Source organism: Rana temporaria, chromosome 5 (assembly GCF_905171775.1).
Source record: "Rana temporaria chromosome 5, aRanTem1.1, whole genome shotgun sequence".
NCBI classification, from domain to species: domain Eukaryota; kingdom Metazoa; phylum Chordata; class Amphibia; order Anura; family Ranidae; genus Rana; species Rana temporaria.
In genome coordinates, this window is record NC_053493.1 from 426,005,959 (window position 1) to 426,025,538 (window position 19,580).

General features: G+C 51.1%; 1 protein-coding gene across 1 annotated transcript in view; it reads right to left on the reverse strand.

Moving 5' to 3' along the window:
• Positions 1-19,580, reverse strand: part of LOC120941739 (retinoic acid receptor responder protein 2-like) — a 38,749-nt gene that overhangs the window by 1,070 nt on the left and 18,099 nt on the right. Inside the window, exons 2-5 of the mRNA XM_040355366.1 lie at positions 18,654-18,871; positions 14,307-14,411; positions 12,781-12,879; positions 7,885-7,985 (exon numbers count right to left, since the gene is read on the reverse strand). Coding sequence (XP_040211300.1) covers positions 7,890-7,985; positions 12,781-12,879; positions 14,307-14,411; positions 18,654-18,839 — 486 coding nt within the window. The 5' untranslated portion in view covers positions 18,840-18,871 and the 3' untranslated portion in view covers positions 7,885-7,889. The remainder of the gene's footprint in view (positions 1-7,884; positions 7,986-12,780; positions 12,880-14,306; positions 14,412-18,653; positions 18,872-19,580) is intronic.

Consider the following 19,580-nt stretch of genomic DNA (forward strand, 5'->3'; position numbering starts at 1 on the left):
GTCCTACCTACTACTCCTACCCAACCTCGTCCATACTGTCCTACCTACTACCCCTACCCAACCTTGTCCATACTGTCCTACCTACTACTCCTACCCAACCCTGTCCATACTGTCCTACCTACTACTCCTACCCGACCTTGTCCATACTGTCCTACCTACTACTCCTACCCAACCTTGTCCATACTGTCCTACCTACTACTCCTACCCAACCCTGTCCATACTGTCCTACCTACTACTCCTACCCAACCATGTCCATACTGTCCTACCCACTACTCCTACCCAACCATGTCCATACTGTCCTACCTACTACTCCTACCCAACCATGTCCATACTGTCCTACCCACTACTCCTACCCAACCATGTCCATACTGTCCTACCTACTACTCCTACCCAACCATGTCCATACTGTCCTACCTACTACTCCTACCCAACCCTGTCCATACTGTCCTACCTACTACTCCTACCCAACCTTGTCCATACTGTCCTACCTACTACTCCTACCCAACCTTGTCCATACTGTCCTACCTACTACTCCTACCCAACCTTGTCCATACTGTCCTACCTACTACTCCTACCCAACCTTGTCCATACTGTCCTACCTACTACTCCTACCCAACCATGTCCATACTGTCCTACCTACTACTCCTACCCAACCCTGTCCATACTGTCCTACCTACTACTCCTACCCAACCATGTCCATACTGTCCTACCTACTACTCCTACCCAACCTTGTCCATACTGTCCTACCTACTACTCCTACCCGACCTTGTCCATACTGTCCTACCTACTACTCCTACCCAACCTTGTCCATACTGTCCTACCTACTACTCCTACCCAACCTTGTCCATACTGTCCTACCTACTACTCCAACCCGACCTTGTCCATACTGTCCTACCTACTACTCCTACCCGACCTTGTCCATACTGTCCTACCTACTACTCCTACCCAACCATGTCCATACTGTCCTACCTACTACTCCTACCCAACCCTGTCCATACTGTCCTACCTACTACTCCTACCCAACCTTGTCCATACTGTCCTACCTACTACTCCTACCCAACCATGTCCATACTGTCCTACCTACTACTCCTACCCAACCCTGTCCATACTGTCCTACCTACTACTCCTACCCAACCTTGTCCATACTGTCCTACCTACTACTCCAACCCGACCTTGTCCATACTGTCCTACCTACTACTCCTACCCAACCTTGTCCATACTGTCCTACCTACTACTCCTACCCGACCTTGTCCATACTGTCCTACCTACTACTCCTACCCAACCATGTCCATACTGTCCTACCTACTACTCCTACCCAACCTTGTCCATACTGTCCTACCTACTACTCCTACCCAACCCTGTCCATACTGTCCTACCTACTACTCCTACCCAACCATGTCCATACTGTCCTACCTACTACTCCTACCCAACCTTGTCCATACTGTCCTACCTACTACTCCTACCAAACCTTGTCCATACTGTCCTACCTACTACTCCTACCCAACCTTGTCCATACTGTCCTACCTACTACTCCTACCCAACCTTGTCCATACTGTCCTGCCTACTACTCCTACCCAACCTTGTCCATACTGTCCTACCTACTACTCCTACCCAACCTTGTCCATACTGTCCTGCCTACTACTCCTACCCAACCTTGTCCATACTGTCCTACCTACTACTCCTACCCAACCCTGTCTATACTGTCCTACCTACTACTCCTACCCAACCTTGTCCATACTGTCCTACCTACTACTCCTACCCAACCCTGTCTATACTGTCCTACCTACTACTCCTACCCAACCTTGTCCATACTGTCCTACCTACTACTCCTACCCAACCTTGTCCATACTGTCCTACCTACTACTCCTACCCAACCATGTCCATACTGTCCTACCTACTACTCCTACCCAACCTTGTCCATACTGTCCTACCTACTACTCCTACCCAACCTTGTCCATACTGTCCTACCTACTACTCCTACCCAACCTTGTCCATACTGTCCTACCTACTACTCCTACCCAACCATGTCCATACTGTCCTACCTACTACTCCTGACCAACCTTGTCCATACTGTCCTACCTACTACTCCTACCCAACCATGTCCATACTGTCCTACCTACTACTCCTACCCAACCTTGTCCATACTGTCCTACCTACTACTCCTACCCAACCTTGTCCATACTGTCCTACCTACTACTCCTACCCAACCATGTCCATACTGTCCTACCTACTACTCCTACCCAACCTTGTCCATACTTTTCTACCAACTACTCCTACCCAACCGTGTCCATACTGTCCTACCTACTACTCCTACCCAACCCTGTCCATACTGTCCTACCTACTACTCCTACCCAACCATGTCCATACTGTCCTACCTACTACTCCTACCCAACCCTGTCCATACTGTCCTACCTACTACTCCTACCCAACCATGTCCATACTGTCCTACCTACTACTCCTACCCAACTATGTCCATACTGTCCTACCTACTACTCCTACCCAACCCTGTCCATACTGTCCTACCTACTACTCCTACCCAACCCTGTCCATACTGTCCTACCTACTACTCCTACCCAACCTTGTCCATACTGTCCTACCTACTACTCCTACCCAACCTTGTCCATACTGTCATACCTACTACTCCTACCCGACCTTGTCCATACTGTCCTACCTACTACTCCTACCCAACCTTGTCCATACTGTCCTACCTACTACTCCTACCCAACCATGTCCATACTGTCCTACCTACTACTCCTACCCGACCTTGTCCATACTGTCCTACCTACTACTCCTACCCAACCATGTCCACACTGTCCTACCTACTACTCCTACCCAACCTTGTCCATACTGTCCTACCTACTACTCCTACCCGACCTTGTCCATACTGTCCTACCTACTACTCCTACCCAACCATGTCCATACTGTCCTACCTACTACTCCTACCCGACCTTGTCCATACTGTCCTACCTACTACTCCTACCCGACCTTTTCCGTACTGTCCTACCTACTACTCCTACCCAACCTTGTCCATACTGTCCTACCTACTACTCCTACCCAACCTTGTCCATACTGTCCTACCTACTACTCCTACCCAACCATGTCCATACTGTCCTACCTACTACTCCTACCCAACCTTGTCCATACTGTCCTACCTACTACTCCTACCCAACCATGTCCATACTGTCCTACCTACTACTCCTACCCGACCTTGTCCATACTGTCCTACCTACTACTCCTACCCAACCATGTCCACACTGTCCTACCTACTACTCCTACCCAACCTTGTCCATACTGTCCTACCTACTACTCCTACCCGACCTTGTCCATACTGTCCTACCTACTACTCCTACCCAACCATGTCCATACTGTCCTACCTACTACTCCTACCCGACCTTGTCCATACTGTCCTACCTACTACTCCTACCCGACCTTTTCCGTACTGTCCTACCTACTACTCCTACCCAACCTTGTCCATACTGTCCTACCTACTACTCCTACCCAACCTTGTCCATACTGTCCTACCTACTACTCCTACCCAACCATGTCCATACTGTCCTACCTACTACTCCTACCCAACCTTGTCCATACTGTCCTACCTACTACTCCTACCCAACCTTGTCCATACTGTCCTACCTACTACTCCTACCCAACCATGTCCATACTGTCCTACCTACTACTCCTACCCAACCATGTCCATACTGTCCTACCTACTACTCCTACCCAACCTTGTCCATACTGTCCTACCTACTACTCCTACCCAACCTTGTCCATACTGTCATACCTACTACTCCTACCCGACCTTGTCCATACTGTCCTACCTACTACTCCTACCCAACCTTGTCCATACTGTCCTACCTACTACTCCTACCCAACCATGTCCATACTGTCCTACCTACTACTCCTACCCGACCTTGTCCATACTGTCCTACCTACTACTCCTACCCAACCATGTCCACACTGTCCTACCTACTACTCCTACCCAACCTTGTCCATACTGTCCTACCTACTACTCCTACCCGACCTTGTCCATACTGTCCTACCTACTACTCCTACCCAACCATGTCCATACTGTCCTACCTACTACTCCTACCCGACCTTGTCCATACTGTCCTACCCACTACTCCTACCCAACCTTGTCCATACTGTCCTACCTACTACTCCTACCCAACCATGTCCATACTGTCCTACCTACTACTCCTACCCAACCATGTCCATATCATCACTGGATCCAATCCTCCCAGATCCCAATCATAACTGGATCCAATCCTCTCGGATCCCAATCATCACCGGATCCAATCCTCTCGGATCCCAATTGTGACGGTATCGGTATGATATCCCCGTCAACGTTCCCTTCTTCCCATAACGACAATCACCCCAATATTCCACGAGGAGGGATATCCCTGGAATCGCCCAGAAAGCCACACATGAGACAAGCTTACTGCTGGAACAAGACACTTTATTGACACAAAAACTCAGCTTATATGTGGTTACAGCCTGTTAGGAACGCCCCCCTCACACAGTGGGGTTTCCCATACAGATTATAGGAGACAAGTCGGAGCCGACCATGCAGACATGTTTCTTTAGATAAAGACATCAGCGGAGTTAATTACTAGGTGTAACAGCCTGACCACAATGAAGCAATCAGAATAATTAACATGAGCCCCTTATCTAATCATTGTAAACAGTAAGGCCGGTCTCCTTCCCACACACAATAAATCAATTACCATTTGAACTAGGGAGCTGGCTGAGGAAGGGTCATTAACATGTCAATAGCTTGTGACACATGAACCAAGCAGGGAGATTTACACTGACATCCTTCACAATGGCCCCCCTTTTTCTCCCTGCTCCGGCAAACCCGGTTGGACCTTCCCTGGTCCAGTAGGGTTGACGGGTTCAGAGCTTTTAGTCCGAGGTTAACTCCGTTTGGCGTGACTGACCTCCATTGGTAACTGCTTCCGACTCAGGTATGCTACCGGGTCGTCAGATCACACGCCGGTCAGTCCCCAAGTCTTTGTGCGATCTGCAAAGTCACCAGAAGTCAGTGTGAAGACAGCGAATGGGTCTGTGCGCCGCCGTCTAGGTGTCCCGCTATGGGAGGGGGCAGGTTATGGCTCTGAAGTGACAATCACAGGAGATTCATAAAAAGAAAAAGTTATATTTGTTGAAATGCTGTAGCACTGGTGCTCAGAGTCCGGGGGGGGGGGGGAGAGGGGACTCAGAGCCCCATAAGGTCAGCCACCCCCTGCTCCCTCCGCAGCCGCCGGTTCTCCTCTTTGAGCTTCTCCAGCTCCATCTCCAGTTCATGGAGCCTGGGGGGGTCAGCCCGCTGTGACCTCAGGTGGTTGTTCTCCTCCTCCATGCGGCTTATGCACTCCTCCAGCTCTATGTACTCACGGATCAGATCCTGCTTGCTCATGTCCTGCAGGCTCTCCACGTGGTCCTTCATCATCAGGAACTGGGTGGTGGTGTAAGGGGCCACCGGTGGGCCCTTGGCGAACATCTCGGCCCGCATCTGGGGCGCCCGCTGCGATTCCATCTCCTCCAGTCGCTTCTTCTCCTCCCAGGTCCGCTGGTTATATGACTTCCAGGACCTCTTCTTCTTGGAGGGTAGCTGGCGGTGCCTCTTTCTGCCCAGCTCCCTCCAAGGCCCCTCCGGCTCATGGCGGTCGCCCATGACCAGCTGACAATGGTGTTCCCTGTTGTCCGTAATAACAGATTGTACCATGAGGGCTTCGTAAGGGGTGCCCAATGGTTCTTCCGGACCCAGCTCCTGGAGATCCCAAGCCGAGTCTACACAATGGGCTGCTGCTGGTGGGCGGTACCCAGGTTGAGACCAATTTGACCTGGTGTTGTCGTTCATGGGGCAATTCTGCTTGAAGTGACCCAACTGTTTGCACCGGAAGCAGCGTTGTTCGTTGTCCTCCTGGCGTGGGTAGCGAGGGCTAGATGTCATCGGTCTGTTAGGCGGTTGGTATCTAGCGGCTGGTGGGTGTGAGGGCGCCGTTGGTTGTGGAGGTTGTACCCGTGGTGTGACCTGGTTTGTCTTGCGAGTATCCGCATATTCATCCGCCAACTTCGCGGCCTCTGGTAGAGTCATGGGCCTGCGATCTCTCACCCAATCTTTGACATCCGTCTGGATGTGATTGTAAAATTGCTCCAGGAGCATTAGTTGCAAAATGTCCTCTGCGGTGGTGGCCTGGCTGCTGTTAACCCAGTTAGAGGCCGACAGGGACAGCTGGCATGCCCATTCTGCGTAAGAGTCTTTCGTGGTTTTGCGTGAGTCCCTGAACTTCTGTCGGTGGGACTCTGGGGTTACTGCATAACGAGCCAGGAGCGCTTCTTTAACCCGGGCGTAGCTATGAATATCCTGATCTGGCACGGTCCGGAAAGCATCAGAAGCTTTGCCTGACAGTTTGCCTGACAATATTGCAACCCACTCTCTTCTAGCAATTCGGTGCAGGTTACATTGTCGCTCAAAGTCTGCCAGGTAGTTATCAATTTCACAGTCCTTTTCATCAAAAGCTTTAAAAGCGCTAAACGGAATCTTCCTTGCGTCTGCTGTGCTGTACTCACTGTTCGTAGAAGGTGCGGCTGCTTGTTGGACTGCTGCCAGTTTTAACTGTAGCTCTGCGTCCCTTATTTGTTTATCCTTCTGTAGTTCTGCGTCCCTTATTTGTTTATCCTTCTGTAGTTCTGCGTCCCTTATTTGTTTAGCCTCCTCCGCTAACAGGTCCATCACTTTCAGAACCACATCCGGCGTTGGGTTCGGGCCGAACCACGCTAGCTTCTCTCTCATTAGCTTGTTGGCTGGCGATTCCTCCTCCTGAATCACTGGTGTCTCCATCTCTTGTACTGCTGGCGTTGCTGCAATCCCGTCCTCCTGGTCTAGCTCCATTAATTCTGCTATGATGACCCGCTTGGTTTTGTTGCTAGCAATCCTTCCACAAACTTCCAGTAGTTCTTCCAGTGTCTGCTTGGAATCCGGGTGTGAAGGGGAATAGAAGGGAAAAATCCCGCTGCTACCAACCAATTGTGACGGTATCGGTATGATATCCCCGTCAACGTTCCCTTCTTCCCATAACGACAATCACCCCAATATTCCACGAGGAGGGATATCCCTGGAATCGCCCAGAAAGCCACACATGAGACAAGCTTACTGCTGGAACAAGACACTTTATTGACACAAAAACTCAGCTTATATGTGGTTACAGCCTGTTAGGAACGCCCCCCTCACACAGTGGGGTTTCCCATACAGATTATAGGAGACAAGTCGGAGCCGACCATGCAGACATGTTTCTTTAGATAAAGACATCAGCGGAGTTAATTACTAGGTGTAACAGCCTGACCACAATGAAGCAATCAGAATAATTAACATGAGCCCCTTATCTAATCATTGTAAACAGTAAGGCCGGTCTCCTTCCCACACACAATAAATCAATTACCATTTGAACTAGGGAGCTGGCTGAGGAAGGGTCATTAACATGTCAATAGCTTGTGACACATGAACCAAGCAGGGAGATTTACACTGACATCCTTCACACCAATCATCACCGGATCCAATCCTCTCGGATCCCAATCATCACCGGATCCAATCCTCCCGGATCCCAATCAACACCGGATTCAATCCTCCCAGATCCCAATCATAACTGGATCCAATCCTCTCGGATCCCAATCATCACCGGATCCAATCCTCTCGGATCCCAATCATCACCAGATCCAATCCTCCCAGATCCCATCATCACCGGACCCAATCCTCTCGGATCCCAATCATCACCGGATCCAATCCTCTCGGATCCCAATCATCACCGGATCCAATCCTCTCGGATCCCAATCATCACCGGATTCAATCCTCCCGAGTCACTCCAAGATCTCCATCACACTCACCCCTCTCACTCCTTCCTCAGGAAGCTGTACACCCCAATCGTCTTCCCAGTGACCTTCATCTCCACCTCCTTACACAGAGTGTTCCTCCGAGTCTTACGTCCCTAAAGAGAGAGGAGGGGAGATCACATTACACAGATGCTTTGTCAAAATTAAAAGAAAGAAACAAATATGGAAGAAAATCTCCGATCCTGTTCACGCTCGGAGTACACCCCTCACATTTCTGTACATATTTTATTATATCTTTTCATGTGTCAGATGGTGTCAGATGGTGTCAGGCGTGTGTGGGGGGGGAGGGGCCAGGTGAGAAGGACAAAGACAAGTGTGTCTTCCCTACAGTCAGGCATGGTGGGGGGAGGGTCATGGTCTGGGGCTGCATGAGTGCTGCCGGCACTGGGGGGCTACAGATCATTGAGGGGACCATGAATGCCGAAATGTACTGTGACCTACTGAAGCAGAGCATGATCCCCTCCCTTCAGAGACTGGATTGCAGGGTAGTATTCCAACATGATAACCACCCCAAACACACCTCCAAGACCACCACTGCCTTGCTAAAGAAGCTGAGGGTAAAGGTGGTGGACTGGCCAAGCGTGTCTCCAGACCTAAACCCTATTGATCATCTGTGGGGGGAAGGGGGAGAAGCGCAAGGTCTCCAACATCCACCAGCTCTGTGATGTCATCATGGAGGAGGGGAAGAGGACTCCAGTGACAACCTGTGAAGCTCTGGTGACCTCCATGCCCAAGAGGGTTAAAAATAATGGCGGCCACACAAAATATTGACACTTGGGGCCCAATTTGGACATTTTCACTTAGGGGTGTCCTCACTTTTGTGGCCAGTGGTTTAGACATGAATGGCTGTGTGTTGAGTTATCTGTTAAGTTTCAAACCAAAAATATGGAATCAGTCCTTCCTGGTATCAGTTCTCCAGTTTCACTTCATCCAGCAGGTGGACACTTACATCGGTTTTATTAAATATTATTTTACATTGGTGATCATCTTCCCATCAACTCTGAGCAGCTTCCCTGTCCCTGCTGAAGAAAAGCATCCCCACCACATGATCCTGCCACCACCATGTTTCACAGTGGGGATGGTGTGTTCAGGGTGATGTGCAGTGTTAGTTTCCCCCACACATGGGGCCAGATTCTCAAAGGCGTTACGAGGGCGCAACACCATTAGCGCCGTCGTAACACCTCATCTGGCCCCGGGTATCTATGCGACTGATTCTCAGAATCAGTTGCGCATAGGTACCCATTAGATCTGACATGCGTAAGGCTGTTACGCTGTCAGATCTTAAATGTAATTTTTTTTCCCGCCGCTAGGTGTCGCATCGTCGCTTTTCCCCGTCGTCTATGCAAATGAGGTAAGTACGGCGATTCCCGAACATACGCGAGGTCGACGCAGCGAATTAACGTCGTTTGCGTAGCGTACCCGACGCGTAAGGTTGCCCCTGCTAATTAGCAGGCGCAACCAATGTTAACGATGGCCGTCGTTCCCGCGTCGAATTCAATATAAATTACGTCGTTTGCGTAAGATGTCCGTGAATGGCGCTGGACGCCATTTACGTATACATCTAGGCAAATGACGTCGGGGCGACGTCATTTAGCGCAATGCACGTCGGGTAATTTACCCGACGGAGCATGCGCAGTACGCTCGGCGCGGGAGCGCGCCTAATTTAAATGGTGCCCGCCCCATTTGAATTGGGCGGGCTTGCGACGAGCAATCTAACGCTACACCGCCGCAAGTTTACAGGTAAGTGTTCTGAGAATCAGGATGTAAACCTGTAGACCTGCGGCGGTGTAACGTAGATCTCATATATTCCGCTGCCCAGGAGCAGCGCGAATGTATGAGAATCTGGCCCATAGCGTTTTTTGTTGAATTTTGGTGTCATGTGACCAGAGCCCCTTCTTCCTCATGTTTGCTGTGTCCCCTCCCCCACATGTTTGCTGTGTCCCCTCCCCCACATGTTTGCTGTGTCCCCTCCCCCACATGTTTGCTGTGTCCCCTCCCCCACATGTTTGCTATGTCCCCTCCCCCACATGTTTGCTATGTCCCCTCCCCCACATGTTTGCTGTGTCCCCTCCCCCACATGTTTGCTGTGTCCCCTCCCCCACATGGCTTCTCACAAACTACAAACAGGACTTCTTATGTCTTTCTTCTTGTCACTCTTCCATAAAGGGCAGATTTGTGGAGAGACCACTAATAGTTGTCCTGTGGACAGATTCTCCCCCCTGAGCTGTGCAGCTCCTGTGCAGCTCCTCCAGAGTTACCATGGGACCTCTTGGCTGCTTTTCTGATGAATGCTCTCCTTGCCCGGCCCGGTCAGTTTAGGTGTGTGGGATGTTCCCAGTCTGCAGTGGTCAGGACCAACCAAAAGTGGGCCTAGGGAGGAGAACCGGCCAACTGGAGACAGGGTCATGGACAGCCAAGGCTCATTAATGGAGGTGGGGGAGGGGAAGGCTCATTGATGGATGTGGGGAGGGAAGGCTCATTGATGGAGGTGGGGAGGGAAGGCTCATTGATGGAGGTGGGGAGGGAAGGCTCATTGATGGAGGTGGGGGAGGGAAGGCTCATTGATGGAGGTGGGGAAGGGAAGGCTCATTGATGGAGGTGGGGAGGGAAGGCTCATTAATGGAGGTGGGGGAGGGGAAGGCTCATTGATTGTGGTGGGGAGGGAAGGATCGTTGATGGAGGTGGGGAAGGTTCATTTATGGAGGTGGGGGGGGCTCATTGATGAAGGTGGGGAGGGAAGGCTCATTGATGGAGGTGGGGAGGGAAGGCTCATTGATGGATGTGGGAGGAGAAGGCTAATTGATGGAGGTGGGGAGGTTAGGTTCATTGATGGAGGTGAGGAGGAAAGGCTTGTTGATGGAGGTGGGGAGGGAAGACTCATTAATGGAGGTGGGGAGGGAAGACTCATTGATGGAGGTGGGGAGGGAAGGCTCATTGATGGAGGTGGGGATGGAAGGCTCATTGATGGAGGTGTGTAGGAAAGGCTTGTTGATGGAGGTGGGGAGAGAAGGATCATTGATGGAGGTGGGGAGGTTAGGTTCATTGATGGAGATGGGAAGGGGAAGGCTCATTAATGGAGGTGGAGGAGGGAAGGCTCATTGATGGAGGTGGGAAGGGAAGGCTCATTGATGGAGGTGGGGAGGGAAGGCTCATTGATGGAGGTGGGGAGGGAAGGCTCATTGATGGAGGTGGGGAGGGGGGGCTCATTGATGGAGGTGGGGAGAGGAAGGCTCATTGATGGAGGTGGGGAAAGAAGGCTCATTGATGGAGGTGGGGGAGGGAAGGCTCATTGATGGAGGTGGGGGAGGGAAGGCTCATTGATGGAGGTGGGAAGGGAAGGCTCATTGGTGGAGGTGGGGAAGGGAAGGCTCAATGATTGAGGTGGAGGAGGGAAGGCTCATTGATGGAGGTGGGGAGGGAAGGCTCATTGATGGAGGTGGGGGAGGGAAGGATCATTGATGGAGGTGAGGAGGGAAGGCTCATTGATGGAGGTGGGGGAGGGAAGGCTCATTGATGGAGGTGGGGAGGGAAGGCTCTATGATGAAGGTGGAGGAGGGAAGGCTCTATGATGAAGGTGGAGGAGGGAAGGCTCATTGATGGAGGTGGGGAGGGAAGGCTCATTGATGGAGGTGAGGAGAGAAGGCTCATTGATGGAGGTGGGGGAGGGAAGGCTCATTGATGAAGGTGGGGAGAGAAGGCTCATTGATGGAGGTGGGGAGGGAAGGCTCATTGATGGAGGAGGGGAGGGAAGGCTCATTGATGGAAGTGGGGAGGTAAGGCTCATTGATGGAGGTGGGGAGGGAAGGCTCATTGATGGAGGTGGGGAGGGAAGGCTCTTTGATGGAGGTGGGGGAGGGAAGGCTCATTGATGGAGGTGGGGGGAGGGAAGGCTCATTGATGGAGGTGGAGGAGGGAAGGTTCATTGATGGAGGTGGGGAGGGAAGGCTCATTAATGGAGGTGGGGAGGGAAGGCTCATTGATGGAGGTGGGGGAGGGAAGGCTCATTGATGGAGGTGGGGAGGGAAGGCTCATTTATGGAGGTGGAGGGAGGGAAGGCTCATTGATGGAGGTGAGGAGGGAAGGCTCATTGATGGAGGTGGGGGAGGGGAGGTTAATTGATGGAGGTGGGGAGGGATGGTTCATTGATGGAGGTGGGGAGGGAAGGGTCATTGATGGAGGTGGGAAGGGAAGGCTCATTGATGGAGGTGGGGAGAGAAGGCTCATTGATGGAGGTGGGGAAGGAAGGCTCATTGATGGAGGTGGGGAGGGAAGGATCATTGATGGAGGAGGGGAGGAAAAGCTCTATGATGGAGGTGGGGGGGAGGTTGGTCTATGTAGCCCGATCCAATGGAAGAGCTGCTGGAGCTCAAAATTGCTGTATGGGGCCGTGTAGCTGCAGACCGGTCAGGGTGCCACCGCTGATCTGTGTCCACAGCAAATAGAGCCTATAATGGGAACTGGAGCACGGAGCAATGAAAGGAGGTGGCCTGGTCTGATCACTTCAAGAATGGTTTGAGGAACACAACAATGAGTTTGAGTTGTTGACTTGGCCTCCTAATTCTCCAGATCTCGATCCAAGCGAGAATCTGTGGAATGTGCTGGAAAAACAAGTCTGATCCATGGGGGCCCCACCTTACAACTTACAGGACTTAAAGGACCTGCTACTGACTGCTTGTTGCCAGATACCACAGCGTACCTTCACCAATCTGTGCAGTAGATGACTGGACGGGTTATAATGTACTGACGGCAGATCGATGTATATGGTCATTGATGGAAGGATAGGTTACACAGACACAAAGGTCCACTTGTAACCTATAGCAACCTACAACAAACAACTGAGGAAAACACTAATACTAATGGACTGATGCAGGTCGATGGTTTGGGATTTACCGGATTTAGGTGTCGCAGCAGGATGCATTCTTCAACCTGAGATATAACAGTGTGAGAGTCGTATTCAAACTTGAAACACCCAAAGCAGCTGTAGGTCTTCTGTGGAGACAACAATCGAGATCCATTATCACCAGGTGAGGTCAGATAGTATCATAGGTCACAATTGTTCCTAAGAGTAGAACATCAACTACTACTACACAAGACAACAATAAAATGCAGCAGTGCAAAGTATTTCATTCAGAGTCGAGTAGTGTGGAGTAATTCATTCACAATGTACAGAGTGGAGCAGTGTGGAGTAATTCATTCACAATGTACAGAGTGGAGCAGTGTGGAGTAACTCATTCACAATGTACAGAGTCGAGTAGTGTGGAGTAATTCATTCACAATGTACAGAGTGGAGCAGTGTGGAGTAATTCATTCACAATGTACAGAGTGGAGCAGTGTGGAGTAACTCATTCACAATGTACAGAGTCGAGTAGTGTGGAGTAATTCATTTACAATGTACAGAGTGGAGCAGTGTGGAGTAACTCATTCACAATGTACAGAGTCGAGTAGTGTGGAGTAATTCATTCACAATGTACAGAGTGGAGCAATGTGGAGTAACTCATTCACAATGTACAGAGTGGAGCAGTGTGGAGTAACTCATTTACAATGTACAGAGTGGAGCAGTGTGGAGTAATTCATTCACAATGTACAGAGTGGAGCAGTGTGGAGTAATTCATTCACAGTGTACAGAGTGGAGCAGTGTGGAGTAATTCATTCACAATGTACAGAGTAGAGCAGTGTGGAGTAATTCATCCACAATGTACAGAGTGGAGCAGTGTGGAGTAATTCATTCACAATGTACAGAGTGGAGCAGTGTGGAGTAATTCATTCACAATGTACAGAGTGGAGTAGTGTGGAGTAACTAATTCACAATGTACAGAGTGGAGCAGTGTGGAGTAATTCATTCACAATGTACAGAGTGGAGCAGTGTGGAGTAATTCATTCACAATGTACAGAGTGGAGCAGTGTGGAGTAATTCATTCACAGTGTACAGAGTGGAGCAGTGTGGAGTAATTCATTCACAATGTACAGAGTAGAGCAGTGTGGAGTAATTCATTCACAATGTACAGAGTGGAGCAGTGTGGAGTAATTCATTCACAATGTACAGAGTAGAGCAGTGTGGAGTAATTCATTCACAATGTACAGAGTGGAGAGATGTGGAGTAATTCATTCACAATGTACAGAGTGGAGCAGTGTGGAGTAATTCATTCACAATGTACAGAGTGGAGCAGTGTGGAGTAATTCATTCACAATGTACAGAGTGGAGCAGTGTGGAGTAATCCATTCACACTGTACAGAGTGGAGCAGTGTGGAGTAATTCATTCACAATGTACAGAGTGGAGCAGTGTGGAGTGTGTACTGGGTGGAGCAATATGAAAATGAGGCGTGGCACACAGAGGAGAAAGGTGTTTGAACCCCGCCCCTCTATAGCCCCACCCTGGTATATAAACCACCAATCACCAGGCTTGTCAGACACTTACTGCGTTTTTTACGACCTTGCAGTCCGGTTTGCTCCAGTCATGTTTGCGGCATGACGTCTCTTTCATCAGGAACTCCACATTGACGAATATCCCGGCAGAATACAACTGCAAGAAGATGAAGACAGTGAAGGGGCGGGGTTACATTCGCTCTAATGCTCCGCCCATAACGCTTCTCCCCCATGAGAAAACAGTCAACATTTGTGGGGAGGAGTTTTTACTTTTAATTTGTAAAATAAAGAGTGCGCCCCCGTCCTGCGGGCTGCTGTCTGTAGAGTAGCGGAGAGCACATAGTAAGTCTATGGGTGACGTCATCTCCCAGGCATTTCCAGCCATTGTCAGCGATCTCTCCTCTACATAGAACACTGGAGACCGGAGACTGGAGACCAGACTGGAGACCGGAGACTGGAGACTGGAGACCAGACCGGAGACCGGACCGGAGACCGGAGACTGGAGACCAGACCGGAGACCGGAGACTGGAGACCAGACCGGAGACCGGACCGGACATCGGAGACCGGACTGGACCGGAGACCGGACCGGAGATCGGAGACCAGACCGGAGATCAGAGACCGGACTGGACTGGAGACCGGACCGGACTGGAGTGGCTTCAGAATAGGTAAGTATGCAGATCTTTTATGTACAGGGTTAGATAGAATAGTCTTAGAATGGGGGTGGGAGGAGGTTTAGCCTCAGTTAGGTTTTGGATGAACTTCCACTTTAAGTTCCAGTCTTTGAATCGGCCAATGGTGGGTCTTCTCACCAGCTGGGTACAAAGAGTTGTGATACTTACCTGTGGGAGCTTGCTTGACCGTTGCTGACCTGGATTTTACTACTCGTGTCTGCTGCCTGCCTCGACCCCGGCATACCCCAGCTGGCTTTCCCACCAATCCCCGGCTGTGCTAGACGAACTTTACACTGCCGCAGGTCCTGCTCTGCTGTCACGGTGTTACAATACAATGGAGTAATGCAGGAATGAGGGACAAAGCACCTGTCCTCTGGGACTGCGGGATAAGGATAAAAATGTGGGACAGTCCCACCCAATCCGGGACTGTTGGGAGGTATGCTTGCCTGGACTTGACTACTCTTCGTTTGCTGTCTGAACCCCTTCCTAGACCTGACTACTCTCTTGATTGCTGCCTGCCTTGACCCATACCTAGACCTAACTACTCTCCTGTGGGCTTCCTAGTGTACAGTCTCTAAGCCGTAGCTGTCCCTGTTCCTGCTATCCTTCTTCGTGGGGTGATCTTGAGGCCCATAACCTGGTGACAGTTACAGCAAAGCAGACTGGGACCACTACTCTCCTGACTGATGTCTGAACTCCTACCTAGACCTGACTACTCCCTTGATTGCTGCCTTAACCCTAGCTTAGACCTGACTACTCTCTAGGTTGCTGCCTGCACCCTTGCCTGGACTTGGCTATGCTATGGATTGCTGCCTGCTTCGACCCATGCCTGGACCTGACTGCTTTCTAGTCTACTTCCTAGTGTACAGTCTCCACACCTTAGCCGTCCCTGTTCCTGCTACCCACTTTGTAGGGTGACAGTTACAGCAAAGCAGACTGGGACCACTACTCTCCTGACTGATGCCTGAACTCCTTCCTAGACCTGACTACTCCCTTGATTGCTGCCTTAACCCCAGCTTAGACCTGACTGTTGGGATCAGGCTATGCTATGGATTGCTGCCTGCCTCGATCCATGCCTGGACTTGACTGCTCTTCAGTGGGCCTCCTAGTGTACAGTCTCTAAGCCGTAGCTGTCCCTGTTCCTGCTATTCCCTTCGTGGAGTGACCTTGAGGCCCATAACCTGGTGACAGTTACAGCAAAGCAGACTGGAACCACTACTTTCTTGATTGCTCTTTGAATGCCTACCTAGACCTGACTACTCCCTTGATTGCTGCCTTAACCCCAGCTTAGACCTGACTACTCTCCTGGTTGCTGCCTTAACCCCAGCTTAGACCTGACTACTCTCTTGGTTGCTGCCTTAACCCCAGCTTAGACCTGACTACTCCCTTGATTGCTGCCTTAACCCCAGCTTAGACCTGACTACTCTCTTGGTTGCTGCCTTAACCCCAGCTTAGACCTGACTACTCTCTTGGTTGCTGCCTTAACCCCAGCTTAGACCTGACTACTCCCTTGATTGCTGCCTTAACCCCAGCTTAGACCTGACTACTCTCTTGGTTGCTGCCTGCACCTCCGCCTGGACTTGGCTATGCTATAGATTGCTGCCTGCCTTCTCCCCTGCCTCAACCTGACTACTTTCCTGTCTACTTCCTAGAGTACAGATCTCCACACTGTAGCTGTCTCTGTTCCGGCTATCCCCTTTGTGGATGTGACCTTCAGGCCCACAACCTGGTGAAAGTTACAGCAAAGCTGACTTGGACCACTACTCTCTTCATTGCTCTCTGAACTCTTACCTAGACCTGACTATTCCCTTGCTTGCTGCCCTAACCCCAGCTTAGACCGGACTATTCTATTGGTTGCTGCCCTAACCACAGCTTAGACCGGACTATTCTATTGGTTGCTGCCCTAACCCCAGCTTAGACCTAACTACTCCCTTGATTGCTGCCTGCACCCCCGCCTGGACTTGGCTACGCTATGGATTTCTGCCTGCCTCGACCCATGCCTGGACCTGACTGCTCTCTAGTCTACTTCCTAGTGTACAGTCTCTATACCATAGCTGCCCCTGTTCCTGCTACCCCCTTTGTGAGGTGACCTTGAGGCCCATAACCTGGTGACAGTTACAGCAAAGCAGCCTTGTACCACTACTCTCTTCATTGCTGTCTGAACTCCTACCTAGACCTGACTACTCCCTTGATTGCTGACTTAACCCCAGCTTAGACCTGACTACTCCCTTGGTTGTTCCCTGCACCCCTGCCTGGACCTGGCTACGCTATGGATTGCTGCCTGCCTTGTCCCCGGCCTCAACCTGACTACTTTCCTGTCTGCCTTGTAGTACAGTTTCCACACCGTAGCCATCCAAAGTTCCTGCTATCTCCTTCGAGGAGTGACCCTAAGGTCCACAACCTGGTAACAGTTACAGCAAAGTAAACTGGGACCACAAGGATCTCCGACCCATAACTGCCACCAGATACCTTATTGAAGAAGACCAACTGTCACCTAGATCCTGCACCTCAGGTGATCCTGTGTCACCTAGATCCCGCACCTCGGGTGATCCTGTGTCACCTAGATCCCGCACCTCGGGTGATCCTGTGTCACCTAGATCCTGCACCTCGGGTGATCCTGCGTCACCTAGATCCCGCACCTCGGGTGATCCTGTGTCACCTAGATCCCGCACCTCGGGTGATCCTGTGTCACCTAGATCCCGCACCTCGGGTGATCCTGTGTCACCAAGATCCCGTACCTCGGGTGATCCTGTGTCACCTAGATCCCGCACCTCGTCTGATCCTGCGTCACCTAGATCCCGCACCTCGGGTGATCCTGTGTCACCTAGATCTCGCACCTCGGGTGATCCTGTGTCACCTAGATCCCGCACCTCGGGTGATCCTGTGTCACCTAGATCCCGCACCTCGGGTGATCCTGTGTCACCTAGATCCCGCACCTCGGGTGATCCTGTGTCACCTAGATCCCGCACCTCGGGTGATCCTGCGTCACCTAGATCCCGCACCTCGGGTGATCCTGCGTCACCTAGATCCCGCACCTCGGGTGATCCTGCGTCACCTAGATCCCGCACCTCGGGGGATCCTGCGTCACCTAGATCCCGCACCTCGGGTGATCCTGTGTCACCTAGATCCCGCACCTCGGGTGATCCTGTGTCACCTAGATCCCGCACCTCGGGTGATCCTGTGTCACCAAGATCCCGTACCTCGGGTGATCCTGTGTCACCTAGATCCCGCACCTCGGGTGATCCTGTGTCACCAAGATCCCGTACCTCGGGTGATCCTGTGTCACCTAGATCCCGCACCTCGGGTGATCCTGTGTCACCTAGATCCCGCACCTCGGGTGATCCTGTGTCACCTAGATCCCGCACCTCGTGTGATCCTGTGTCACCTAGATCCCGCACCTCGTGTGATCCTGTGTCACCTAGATCCCGCACCTCGGGTGATCCTGTGTCACCTAGATCCCGCACCTCGGGTGATCCTGTATCAATTAGATCCCGCACCTCAGGTAATCATGTGTCACCTAGATCCCGCACCTCGGGTGATCCTGTGTCACCTAGATAATAATAATTTATAGAGGACATCGGAGCCAATTACATGATCAATATCGGAATTCCAATGATCAGCATTGTCTATAAATATTGGTCCTTTAGGACTCTGACAACAGTTATGTTGGGGGTCCTCCAACCCAGGAATGATCTGAACATTAATACCCCCCCGCCACCGTCACTCACCTCCTCAACTGACTTCACTATGGACGTCATCCTGTATCCGTTCGGTAGATCCCTCTGATGTAACTTCTCCATCACCAGCTGGATAGTCTGGTTCTGGATCTCGGACAGTTCTTCTGTCGTGACATCGGCCTGGACTCTCAGGACCAGCAGAGCGCTGACCAGTCCCCATCCTGCAGCCAGTTTCATGGCGGTTCTTTTTTGGAGTGGAGCTCAGTCACCTGATAATGAAAGTCAAAGTGCCACAAATCGGTCACAGATGGAACTGCACAGGAATACGAGGACAACAGCTGGAAACAAAGGACTTCTTCCAGAGGCAGGCAGGAGCAATCAACCACCAGGCTTAGGGAAACCTGAGCAGACCTAGATAATAGATTGCTGCTCAGCTGAGCAATGCAGAACCAGAAATTAAGTTCTGGTCCAAAAACATAGGCCCAGATTCTCAACCGAGATACGCCGTCGTATCTCTGCGTGGAGCCGTCGTATCTATGCGACTGATTCTTAGAATCAGTTACGCATAGATATCCATTAGATCCGACAGGCGTAAGTCTCCTACACCGTCAGATCTTAAGTGCATTTTTTTTGGCCCGCTAGGTGGCGCTTCCGTCGAAATCCGCGTCGAGTATGCAAATTAGCTAGATACGCGAATTCCCGAAACGTACGCGTGGCCGACGCAGTAAAGTTACGACATTTAAGTTAGGCTTTTCCCGGCGTAAAGTTGCCCCTGCTATATGAGGCGCAGCCAATGTTAAGTATGGCCGTCGTTCCCGCGTCAAAATTTTAAAAAGCTACGTCGTTTGCGTAAGTCGTCCGTGAATGGGGCTGGAGGTCATTTACGTTCACGTCGAAACCAATGATGTACTTGCGACGTCATTTGGAGCAATGCACACTGGGATATTTTACGGACGGCGCATGCGCCGTTCGTTCGGC